The 13,460-nt window shown below is 36.9% G+C and overlaps 1 protein-coding gene and 1 long non-coding RNA gene across 2 annotated transcripts; both read right to left on the reverse strand.

Moving 5' to 3' along the window:
* Positions 1-9,279: 9,279 nt before the first annotated feature.
* LOC149217546 (uncharacterized) lies at positions 9,280-10,618 on the reverse strand. The gene is made up of 3 exons (XR_016250683.1): positions 10,423-10,618; positions 10,072-10,306; positions 9,280-9,941 (listed from the first exon to the last, which is right to left on the reverse strand). It is a non-coding gene; the product is annotated as an uncharacterized LOC149217546 (long non-coding RNA).
* Positions 10,619-11,254: 636 nt separating this feature from the next.
* LOC149217547 (antimicrobial ginkbilobin-2-like protein) lies at positions 11,255-12,285 on the reverse strand. Its single transcript, XM_089390269.1, has 2 exons — positions 11,676-12,285; positions 11,255-11,388 (listed from the first exon to the last, which is right to left on the reverse strand). Exons 1-2 carry the CDS (start codon positions 12,283-12,285, stop codon positions 11,255-11,257), a joined length of 744 nt encoding a protein of 247 aa, XP_089246395.1.
* Between the last annotated feature and the right edge of the window lie 1,175 nt (positions 12,286-13,460).

Genomic DNA, 13,460 nt, shown 5'->3' on the forward strand with positions numbered 1-13,460 from the left:
TACTGACTCCCCATTATTAGATTTAATAAGCCAAATAACATTGTTGTTTCTCCTGTGATTCGCAAAGTGGTGAAAGAAACGAGTATTTCTATCACCTTCACTAAGCCATATAGCCCTATTTTTGAGGTGTAAGGTAGTCTCTTATATCTCTAATATGTGCCTCTTCTTCGCCTACAACTCTTTCAGACAATTTAGTAAAGAGTGAGAAGGCGCCATCTGTTCCATTATCCTTCCAATACTATCAATTTTTTCCACAGTTAACTTCAATTCTGATAATAGAAGATTTTTTTATTACATTCCCAGGTTCTCACTCTACTCTTCAGAAAACTAAGCTTTTGTGTGATCACATACATGGTTGATGTCCCTGGCTCCTCCTCCACCATTTTCTAAGAAGTATTAAGCAGTTTATTAAAATATTCATCCTCCAACCACACTGTTGAATTTGAATGGGATAACCTTACCTTACTGACATTCTCCTTCCTCATTTGAAGAACTATAGGAAGATGATCAGAGACGAATGTACAATCAATCATGATCAAAGACTAAAGTGTCACAACCTTTCTCAAATCATGTAACTATCGCCTAAAATCCCCTCAAGTTATGGAAAGCCCTAGTAATTCCACATTTAAATAGAGCCCTCAATACAATCTAGAAATGGTTATGGCATGAATAATCCCAATACATAAAAATGGCTTACAATTATTCTTTCACATCTAAAAAATTTGAATTATTTTAAATTAGGTAAAAAAAAATTTAACTCAGTCATATAGGAATATTAGATAAATAAAAACTAATTAATTAAAAATAAATAAATAACTAATAAATTGCTTATTTTAACTATTTATTTGGATCCTATAATGTTCCATTTTATTTTACATTATTTATCTTTTTAACTGTTAAAAATTTATCATTGTGTCTCTGATATAAATATTTGATATGTTGATCTTGCTCTCCAACTTTGTCCTGATGATGAACCTCAATGGGGGTTTGAAGCGTGTCAGCCCTAAGATATCTATGTGATTTCGCTGGAAGATCTTTGCTTAAATCATGAATAATAGAAGCCTTCAATCTAAGAAATTAACTCAGTATTATAATTTTTTTTTTTTTTGTAAGCTTGGTAGGACTCTTTGATTTTCGAGTTTACATGTCCATTATTCACCCCGCTATGGGGGAAGGGTAGCACAAGATTCGAACCCAAGATCTCTGGTTCGGTGAGACTTCATTCCATGACCATCGCCACTTGAGCTACCTCAGGCAGACTAACTCAGTATTATTTTAACCATTACCTTATAAATTATAATTTAATTCAAAATATTTTGGAATAACCCAAAATTATTTCTTAATATTTTAAAATTTAATTATTTCAAAATTAGTAAAAATATTGAAAATTTTGATATACTTAGCTTATGAACTACCTTCGAAATTGTAAAAAATAAAACACATGCAAGAGATAGAATAAAGATAATCAACCCCTAATCCTAGATAGTCAAACATCACATCTCAGAATGAACCAATATATCATGAAACTATCAAACTCGTCATAATCTATGAAACCAAATAGAGTGTTTGACATGCTTGATTGTGTCGAACCCAGTAACACATTATCATGCAGGATTATTGTAAATACACCCTTATTATAATCAATGGAGATAAATATAATAACAAGGCATCGCCTTACTTTCACCTTGGCTCCATAATGCTTAATGAAATATTACCACCTGCAAAGTGGACATTAGATGGAATCATATAAGTAGCTACTTGCAATGATCGATTATTGCTTGATGTGTCATTAGGGTCTCACACAAGATTAGTTGTCACACGTTCAACTTGGTTCGGAGTGGCTAATACACTCTGCTCATTTATGAAAGTAGGCCTTGTGGGTGAAGGAATATGTTCTTCTCCACCTGTCAGCATGGACACCACCTGTGACATTGAAGGCCTCAATGTTGCACCTACTTGAGTGCACAGAAGACCAATTTTAATCACTCTAATCCCTTCTTCCCATGAGTAACTACCCTCCAATGTGGCATTCATAAACTTCTATTGCTCTATCTTCGTTATATAGTCTCCATGTCTGGTAATCACCAATATCGGCAAAACCATAAAACATTAGTTAGCAAGGAATCATAGTTTTTGAACGTTTTAGAAAATTCTACTTTAAAGATGAGGTCCACATGTGCCATAAAACTTCAATTAGAAACTCCCTGTGTTGAGAGATATTGTTGTACTTCTTTCTTCCATTGATAATCTCGAGTAGAAGCACTCCAAAGCTGAATAGATCTTCTTTCTATGTCAATTGTCCATGTAAGGCGTGCTGAGGTGCAATGTAACCACTGCATAATCAAATCTCCATCTCTTAACCCTCTTAAAATCATATGATCCTTTCTCATATATATGAGTTGTAATAGGTTCATATCCTACAATTTATTGAATAAAGTTTGGAACATTAAGAGATTGAACTATAGGGAGAATTCTTACAAAGTTCCTGCAACTCTAGTGTTAGCGTGGCTTTCATCTTCTACAAATAGTTTGGCTAAGCCAAAGTCTACTATTTTGGGTTAGTATTTGTTGTCTAGTATAATATTGCTTACTTTTATATCTCTATGGATGTTTCGAATCTCAGACTCCTCGTGAAGATAAGCAAGCCCACATGCAGTCCCAACTATGATTTCATACTTCTCTCTCCAATTAAGTAAATGGTGTTTTGTTGTATATACATATATTGCATCACAAATAGTAAATGGTTGTATCTAAAACTTAAGAATCTATGTGCACAAACTCAAAAAATTCCGATATTCAAGAAAATATTAAGAATTTAAAGAGTAAGCAACAACAAACCGAATATAATCTTCTCGAGACTACTGTTGTGGAGGTATTCATAAACTAGCAGCCTTTTTGACATTTGAATAGAGAAACCAAGAAATCTCAGTAGATTCTAGTGCTGAACATGAGTGATGAGATTTTCCTCATTTAGAAATTCATTGTCTCCTTGAGTTGAGCTTATATTCTACACTTAGTAGTAACCTCTCTACTGTCAGGTAGAACCCCCTGGAGATCAATGAAATTCAAAAAAAAATTGTTCTCCATTATAACTGACTTGGACTTGCTACCTACTAGTATGTAATTCAATGGAAGGAAATGATCCTAGGCCCTTAATTTGAAGATGGATCCAAACCCTTGTTCACTAAGCTTGTTTTCTGCTTTAAAATTGAAGGTAGCCTTCCTTATAGTATCATATTTGAAAAATGAGTTCTAAATTCGACATAGAAGGTGACAAGGTAACTTCCCCTTCCTCATATGTGAAATAAATTACGTAATGAAATAGGAAAAGTGTTCACCACATACAAGATAATAAGGTGCACACTCAATGATTGAGTAATTTTGGAACCTCTGGTTTGAGAAATCTGTTTTGGGCGAAAACGAAAGAGGCCTATGGCTGCAATTAGCCCAACCAAAGCAGCTACTGTGCCTAGAGTTATCCCAAGCACATTACGTTTTTTTCCTTTTGCCAATTTTCACACAAAGCCTCACCATTAGATTGGCCATGTTAAATTTTACCAAAATGTACAAAACTAGTTTATTCTTATCATTGTAAAATATGTGAAGGATGATACCATATGATGGAGTCAGTGGCGAGGGGGTACGAGTATGAGTTTCGTCTACTTACGAAGTGTTAGCATTAAATTTGGCATGTTTAATTTCACCAAAATATACAAAACTAGTATACTCCTCATCATTGTAGAATGTAAATTATGTGAAGGAACATACCAGATGATGGAGGCGGAGTTGATAAAAAGTTATAAATCTCGTAATGCAGCTTGTAACCCATGGAAGAGTAGTCCACATCTACTTGTATCTTTACTAACATTAATACCTATTTTTACGTAGCCGTCATAAATGTACATGTGAGGAAAAGATGAACCACCTCTTCCATCACCCCACCACATAGATAACATATGATAGGACCCTGAAAACCCCTTCTTGTAAGGTTCTCCCACATGAGTACCCGATTATGGTAGACCAACCACAAAAAAACTTCAATTTTAAAGGGACCTCCCATCGCCATGCTTGTGATAGTCATGAGATAGAGTTCGAAAGCCTATTCCCCTGTGTTATGTAAGAAGATCTTTCTTGACCATAATTTTTACAACATTCTTGCACCCTTCCCATGATATTTTATTTTCCTTGTCAGTTAACATAATACCTGCATGACTGATCCTAAGTCGATATCGATCCCACTCTATTGCAAAAGCCTCCAAGAGCCCAAGGTCTCTAGAGTTCGAACAACTTAGGATAGGATATGTGGACTATCTATGGCTTGCAAGGTGGATAAGTGTATGGATTCCCAATGGATTTAAGAAGTTGATAATAGGAGCAAAGAGTAAATGTGAGCCTTCCATATCTTAATGGAAACTAGGCCAACTATAATATTGTCATTGGTGTCGAACTCCCAACACAAGTTTCCCACAAGCCACTACTTAGCCTGCATCAAACTTCTCTATACATATAATGCCTTCTTTCTTCATGAGCTCATTCATTGATCCATGCCTCAAGGCTAAGATTATTGTGATATTTATCACTAACAAAATGTTCCACTAAACCTGCCCCATTGAATGCTTGCCAAGTTTTTAGAGAGTAAAGCCATATTAAATATTTTTGTCGCTATAATGCCCCATCCCCCATTGACCTCATTCCAAGAGATAAAATCTAGCCAGATGAAATGAATTATATTTTTCTTGCATGCTCCATCCCAAACGAAATTAATGATTATCACATCTATTCTTTTGATGATTGCTTTGGATAGTTTAGAAAGGTGCATCCAATAAATTGAAATACCCTATATGATAGCTTTGATCATGATTAGTCTTCCTCCGAGTGTCATCCACTTATGATCCCAAAGTGTTAATTTTTTTTCAAACATTTTAATTAATCAGGTCTAGTCCCGGAACTTGTACTTGTTTGGCTTTAATAAAAATCCCAAATACGTCAAACTACTTGCCAACCTACTCACTTTAACTTTAAACAGATTGGAAGTCTCCCCTATAGCCTCCGCTTCCAACCTCTTAGTAATCAATTTTATTTTTTCTTTGTTCATTATGAGCCCTGACACATTCCTAAATCTAGTGAGAATATAGTGAAAATTCATCGATTCATATATATTGGTTTCCCCAGTAAAGAGGACATCATCAACAAACATGAGGTGCGAAATGTTAGTGCATCTTGTGACTGCAACTAACAATCGTCCCCAATGCTCTAGCTTCTCTGATATCTCTAATTAATCCATTTATGACCAATATAAATAAGAACGTCGATAACACACATCCCTGTAGAAGACCCCTTATGACCTTGAATAAATTGGTTGAAATCCCATTAATGAGAACAACCACTCACTGAAGAAATACATTCCATAATCTAGTCTATGAGCATGCGAGAAAACCTGATTTTGTACAATATAAACCTAAGGAATTCTGAGTCGACGTAATCATAAAGCCTTGATCAAATCAATTCTCACTAGACATGCCTCCAACTTGCGTAATTTGGTTGAGTGGATGCATTCATGGGAAATGGCCACGATGTCTTGAATTTTTCGACTAGATAAAAAAACAAATTGCTCCCATGTAATCTGTATTTTTTTATTTGATTAGCAATTAATTTGGAAACAATCTTATACATAGAATTGCATAAGGATATAGGCTTAAAATCTATAAAGGATGAAGGACTGGTGTTTTTGGGAATTAGAGTAATGGAAGTGTGATTAATAAAACTTGGAATGGAGCCTAGAAGTCATGATTCGTTAGCCATGTCTAGTATATCCAATCCCATTAGGTCTTTGAAGTGTAAGAGATTTTTACTAGCCAACCACCGCGGCCAAGGATTTTGTCATGAGTTAGGGCTTTCATTACCCCCTATAGCTCCTCCATTGATATTAGCCTTGACAACTCTACATTAGTCTCTGCATCCACCATGTAGGGGAAGAGGTTAGTGAATTCCAACTGATTAGAGTTTTTCATTCCATCCTTTTCCCTAAACTAACTACAAAAGTAACGAACTACCTCTTTGTGTATATCCTTCTTCATAGTCAAGACATTATTCTCCCCATCTCTAATGTTCCATATGGTATTTTTCTTCTTCATTTTAGAGGCTAGGTTGTGAAATTAATGTGTATTCTTGTCCCCTTTCACCACCAAAGTAGCCCTGATTTTCAATCTCCATTCTTCTTCTTCAAGTTTCAATATCTTATGTTTCGTAGTTGCTAGATTAAGGAGAAAATTATTTATAGATTCAATGAAGAAGCCTGGGCATGTGGGGTCATTCAAGACCACATCCTCCCTATCGATGTCACTCAAGTCCCTGATAAGTTACTTTTTCTACCTACAAACCCATAACTCTACCTCTACCTTCAACCTTCTCAGCTTGTGAAGGACCACCACCATTTTGGGAAAATGGGGTGGCTCTAATGGAGTGAGCTAGGAGGCTCTGACAATCTCATCAAATTCCTTCTCCTATAACCACATGTGATTGAACTTAAAAGGGAGAGCTTACAAACTATTTCTCCCTATCCATTCAAGGAAGATTGGATGATGGTCATAAATGTCAGCGAAGTATATCCAAGACTGGAGTTGGCTCATTCTGTCATTCAAAAATGCATGTACGAGAAACTGGTCCAGCCTTTTGGAAATTCCCTCCAGCCCAGATCACCCATTCCTCCACATCGGGCATAGGGAACAGGGGACAATATCCATAAGAAAGTTATGATCAAATAAATCCTTGAACTAACTTGCTAAAGGATCTAGTTTTTCTTTCTAGTCCAAAACCTCCTCATTTGTCATTATCAAGTTCAAATCTTGAGCCAATATAAGAGAATTTAGGCCCAAAAGCCCACTCACATAAATTCAGTCTCAAAATGTCTTTTGATTAGAGTACAAAGCATATGTATTAACAATACGAAGTTGATGTCTTGAACCCCACATATAGCCTGAAAAAAGTATCCTGACAATTGTTTTATATGCTTTAAACGAAAAGAATTGGGGATCCCACATGGTTGCTACACCCCACCGCCCCCCCCCCCCCCCCCCCACCCCCCGTCGAGAGGCCCAAGGCACACATCGCATATATCTCCTAGGTAGGACAAATTTTGATTAAATGGTCCATAATTTTTTTTTATCGATCATTGTTTCTAGAAAAAGAATGACAAGGGCTGCTTAAGTTTGATAATGTTGAATATAGATCTCCTTTTATGGCTTAACCCCAAGCCCCTCACATTCATAGACATCACTATCATTAAGGCGGGGCATATGCAAATATATCCCCTCTAAGGACCAAAGATATAGAGACCTCCATAGTACCAATATCATTGTTAGAGAAACCTGGATCAATGGGGGGATATTGGGCTCCTCCAAAGCCTCTGAAAAATAAACATTTAGATCTGAATAAAACCCCACGCAGGAGGGAACTTTCTTATATTTAATACCTCACCTCTTCTAAACTGTCACATTCTTCCTTGATTCAGGGTTGACAATCAACTCTTGTTCCTAAAAAACCCCTTCTTAATGTTCAAGGGCTCAAGGCCAAGAGCCCCCTCTTGGTCCAACATTCCAAATTCTGTATCCTTAGATAAAGGTGAGGAGGAATTCCCTCGGTAAGTCCCAAAATGGCGGGGCGAGGAACATGCATCCCTTGGGGAACAATACTTATCAACTTCATTCTCCTTGGTCATGTAAGTAGGTGAGTGGGACACTATAATTTTTCTTAATGTGGCTTTTGATGATAAGGAGGCCTGTAAATGAGCTTGGCCCATAGACCCACCCTATCCATGCGCTAAAGGAGCCAAAATAGTAGTTTGTACTTACTTAATTGATGTCACAAAAGAATTAAAAGGAATATTTGAATCCTCTAGTGTGGTCGAGTGGTCTGTAATTCGAGACCCAAGGACCAAATCAGCTTCAAAGGATGTGTCTCGACATTTCGCCATCCGTGAAGATGCCAATCCTGGACCTTCCAAGACTAAGTGCCCCAAAAAAACATTGGACATTCTGCAATCAAGGATCTTGTGGCATGACAACCCATGCACCTAAAGGGGACACCCCAATAGTTAACATGTTGTTGGAAAGAAAACGACCCCCAAATGATATCCAACGTAGTCGAAAGGCCCCCTATGAATTCAAATTCCACTAGGACCTAGAAAACCCTTTTATCTAGAGCTCCTAGGAAACCCTCATCCCCATAGAAAAAATTACTAATCTTATTTGCAATCTCCTTAATGTTTATCTTGAACCAAAGCTCCAACAGAAGCCCCATAAGCTTCATCGATAGAAATTTTCGCTTAGGAATATATAACCAAATCTCCTCAATCTCTATAATTATATTGAAGAACTAAAAAGATTTAAATTGCCATTCAAGTCACAATATTAAGAACATTCAAATAGCTATCTAAAACAAAATATTTACAAATCTCCACTTCGTAGTCAAACGTCATGAAGGGAATTTTAGCTTTAAAATTAAACTTTATCTTCACTATATAGATAATGATTTAAGTGAAATAAGTATAAAAAAAAGACATCTCTATTAATAAAATATGTCAAGAATGAACGATCATTGAAAACAACTCTAAAAGTATGATAGATGAGATGTGAAAAGTGTCACAACCTTTCTCAAATCATGTATGTATCTCTTCAAATCCTTAAAAACCCTTTTAAATCCACCATTGCCAAATAAAACTTTCCATACAAACTAAGAACAATATAACATGAAAAATTATAATACATAAAAAAAATATTCAAAATTATTTTACAATATCTTGAAAATCTAAATTATTTCAAAAATAGTAAAAAATAAAAATAAAAATGAACTCAATATTATTATAAACAATACATTATTTTACAAATTCAAAATATTTTGAAATAACCCCATATTATTTCTTAATATTGAATTTATAAGAATCTAAATTATTTCGAAATCAATAAAAATATCGAAAATGGGTTAACATTACTTCAACAAATCTGTTACATTATAAATTGCTTCCAGATATCTCGAATACAATGAACTATCTTGAAAATTTGTGAAAAAAAAAACATAAAAGAAAAATAAGAATAAGAGACTCAATCCTGGAGTCGAACATGACATGCGATAATGAATCTATATCATTAAACTTTCTATCTCATCATAGTCAAACATGACATGCGATAGTGAATCTATGAAACCAAATAGGGTGTTTGACTTGCTTAACTGTGTCAAAGCCAATATCACATTTACGCACGAGCAGTGTAAATGCCGCAATGGAGATAAACATAATAACAAGGCGTCGCCTTATTTTCACCTTGGCTCCATAGTGGTTAATGAGAGATTACCACCTGCGGAGTGGACAAGAGAAGGTGTGCCTACTTCCAACGACTGACTGTTGCTTGACGTGTTGTTAGGATCTCCACGAGGAGTAACTATACCACGTTCAGCCAATACACTCTCCTCATCTACGAAAGCAGGCCTTGTGGGCAAAGGAATATGCTGTTGCTCACCTGTCAGCATCGACACTGCCTGCGACATTGAAGGCCTCAACGTTGCGGCTGCTTGAGTACACAGAAGACCAATTTTAATCACTTTAAGCCCTTCTTCCCCTGAGTAACTGCCCTCCAATGTCGGATCCATAACTTCCAATTCTCTCTCTGCCTTATACAGTCTCCATGTCTAGTAATTGACCAATGTCGACAAAACATAAAAACATTAGTTACCAAGAAATCATAATTCCATGGACATTTTTAGAAAATTTCTACTTCAAAAATGAGATCCAGTACAAGAGCCATACAGTTTCAATGAGAAACTCCGTGTGTTGAAGCAAACTATGGTTCTTTCTTCCGCTGATAATCTCAAGAAGAAGCACTCCAAAGCTGAATACGTCTGCTTTCTCTGTCAACTGTCCGCGTAAGGACTCAGGCGCAATGTAACCACTGTGCAATGTTTCGTACAATCAAATCTCCATATCTTAATTGTCTTAAAATTATATGATCCTTTCTAATACATATGAGTTGTAATAAAGTTTGGAAGATCAAGAGATTGAACTGAAGGGAGAACTCTTACCGAGTTCCTGCAACTCTAGTGCTAACGTGGCTTTCATCTTCTCCAAATAGTTTGGCTAACCCAAAGTCTGCTATTTTGGGTCGGTATTTATCGTCCAGTAAGATATTGCTGGCTTTGATATTTCTGTGGATGATTCGAATCTCAGACTCCTCGTGAAGATAGGCAAGCCCACGTGCAGTTCCGACTATTATATCATACCTCTCTATCCAATTAAGTAAATGGCATTTTGTTGTATCTACAATTATTGCATCACAGACAGTAAAGGAATTAGCAAAGTACGTACACAAATTTGAACAATTCCAGGATTGAAGCAGAGATTAAATAGCAGTGAAAGAGCAAGCAAGAACGAACTGAATATAATCTTGTCGAGGCTACTGTTGTGGAGGTATTCGTAAACTAGCAGCCTTTCTGATCTTTCAACAGAGCAACCAAGCAATCTCACTAGATTCCTGTGCTGAACACGAGTGATGAGATTTGCCTCATTCAGAAATTCATTGTCTCCTTGCCTTGAACCTATATTCAGCCGTTTAATTGCAACCTCTCTGCCATCAGGCAGAACCCCCTGAAGATAAAAGATTCAAAATTATTGTTATTCTCCACCAGATGCATCAGATGTTTAGACTTTTTTCTATGGACTTTTTAAGTGCATGCACATAAATCAGATTAAAACAACATTTATTTGTCTCAGAATGTTTATATGTGATTCTATTTATTTGTCTCAGCAAGGGGATAGATTACACAGTTGACCTGCATATCTATTCCTGTAACAATTTTTTGGATGGCCATTTACCAATTTTTGGACAGATCTACGAATACATACTGGACATGTATAATTTTATTTATGATAGTAAAATTAAGCTTTTTCTTTTTAGCTGAGAGAAAAAAAAAAAATGACCTGGACCTGCTACCTACTAGTATGTAATTGAATGGAAGGCAATGATCGTAGGCCCTTACCTTGAAGACGGATCCAAACCCTCTTTCACCAAGTTTGTTTTCTGCTTTAAAATAGGAGGTAGCCCGCCTTAGAGTATCGTATTTGAAAATGAGCTCCAGATTCACCATAGAAGGCGATAAGCTAATTTCTCCTGTCATAACAATTATAGATGTCTATTTATCTTAATGAAATAGGTGAAAAATTCACCATATAGAAGCTAATAAGGTCCACATTGAATGATTGAGCAATTTAGGAACCTGTGGTTCGAGAAATCCGTTCCCAACGTTTTCGGCGAAAGCATAAAATGCCTATGGCTGCAATTAATCCAACCGAACCGGCTATTGCCCCTAGAGTTATCCCAAGCACATTACGTTTTTTGCCCTCTGCCAATTTTCACACGGATCCTCACCGTTAAATTGGCCATGTAAAATTTCACCAAAATGTAAAAAACTAGTTTATTCTCATTATTGTAAAATCTGTGAAGGGTGATACCCGATGATGCAGCCGGTGGCGAGGGGATAGGAGTATGAGGGCCATCTGCACACGAAGTGTGAGCATTAAACTCGGGCGAGGTTTAATCCCACCAAAATGTACAATCTTGTGAGGTTTAATCCCACCAAAATGTACAAAACTACTCTACTCATCAATGATGAATGGAGGCGGAACATACCCGGTAATGTAGGCGGCGGCGAGGAGGTGGGAACATCGAAAAACGGATAGATCTCGTAACGCAAATGGCAGCCCATAGCATAGAAGTGTGCTCCATTTGATCCGGGATTGCAATTAACTTCCTTTCGAGCATTGTTCTCTATTATATCTCTCAGAGCGAAAGATAAGCAAGAGTTGCAACTCTTTTGGGACAGATCTCCCCAACACTGGGCTAAGCTGTAGATCGAAGCCAAATAATCCTCTTCGAATACATGTGCAGCATAAAGCTTGGGACTCCCCACGGCTTTTTCTGTAATATTTGAAAGAACCTCTTTAATATCAAACGCGAATGTGTCTGACGGCTGAATGGACTGCGAGTTGCAGGCAGGACCATAAATATCCTCAGGACTATAATCGTAAAAATAATGATTGTCGTAACGTAAGAAGCAGCCTTCTAGTTGAAGGAATCCAGAAGTACTGTTTTTACAATTCTGAACCAGCTGTGTTTTTATCGTCGATGCACAGTATTGGCAAACCGAAGAATTTAAATCTCCCCTGCACTGAAGAAGCCCATAAACAGAATCATTGCTGTTTTGCCCAGACTCAACACTCGAGGTATTGAATCCAGTCATGGAAACGTTGTTCACCAATGATTCCAGAACATGGTTTAGATGAAGCTGGAAGGGGCTACCGTTTGTATACTGGCCAATCCCACAACTCTCCCCCTGCCAAACAACATTTGTAAAATTTATCGGTAGACCCACTGAGAGGTGCAGACACGTCAATAGAGTGAAGGTAAATAGCATGCTTCTCATTAATTGTTTCATCTTCATCGCCGTCGCAGCGCACGACATGAGCTCTACGCTTTTCGCTGCTGCTGCTCCTATATTAATGCCGGACCTCGTAAAGTTTTTGATGAATGGAACTGCTCGTATCTTCTCAGGCCTGACAAACTAGTGCACGCAACTTGACCTTTTATCATGGATCTATATTTTTTCAGGCGTCTTTTAATTCTCATTTCATTTTATTTAAGTTTATTTATTTTTTCAGAAAACTCGGTTCAAAATGAAAATATTAATATTAAATTGTAAATTTAAGTATAATAAAAAAATCTTCTGTTTGAGAGTGGGTATCCCCTCCTTTAGTATAGTATGATGCTACCTTACATGAAAGCGAGTTGTGGTTGTCAATATATTCACAGACTGATAGTATATGCTACCTTACATGAAAGCGAGTTTGTGGAAGAATTTGTCGTTTTTGTCTCTAGCATCGACCCACATATCACAACTCGCTACAAAGCTCCAGTTGAAGAATCTCATTCTTGCGCGATTCAGAGAAATAAGCCGAATCTGTTGGGTTGTCCAATGATTTGACCTTGTTGTCAATCCAGATTAACTCGCTATTCAATGCTCTCTTCTTTTTCTGAGCCCAACGTCTGACCAAAGCTTTCAAAGTTCTCAATTTGTAATTGAGCTTGTCCATCTTCCTAGAATCAGAGTCTCCCAGTGGGGTCATCCAGAAAGTGTGGAAAAGTTCGATGAAGTCTGGCTCCTTTGGCCAGAAGTGGTTAAATTTGAAACGAGGGGCCTTATGATGATGCTTCTCAGACCAATTCAACAAGATAGGAAAGTGGTCTGAAGAAAGTGGCGCAGACACGTCAATACACTGGGCATCGTGATTGAATATGAAATTTTTTAGAGGGTAGTCTATCTATTGGAAGGCGTCGAATGGGCTTTATATATGATTTTTTTTAAAGGTATTTTTGGAAGGGGTGGAATGGGTTATATACAAGCATAGTGTTGAAATT

The sequence above is a fragment of the Pinus tabuliformis genome, chromosome 1_1, assembly GCF_031772625.1.
Source record: "Pinus tabuliformis cultivar Carrire ecotype Pingquan chromosome 1_1, CPIR1, whole genome shotgun sequence".
Lineage (NCBI taxonomy): Eukaryota > Viridiplantae > Streptophyta > Pinopsida > Pinales > Pinaceae > Pinus > Pinus tabuliformis.

Bases quoted from the DNA above. Each gene is read 5' to 3' on its own strand.
- LOC149217547 (XM_089390269.1), bottom strand. From the start codon at position 12,285: ATGACTGGATTCAATACCTCGAGTGTTGAGTCTGGGCAAAACAGCAAT. The intron at 11,389-11,675 runs GTATGTTCCGCC...GAAAATTGGCAG, and splicing joins GCCGCCGCCTACATTACCGG to AGGGCAAAAAACGTAATGTG.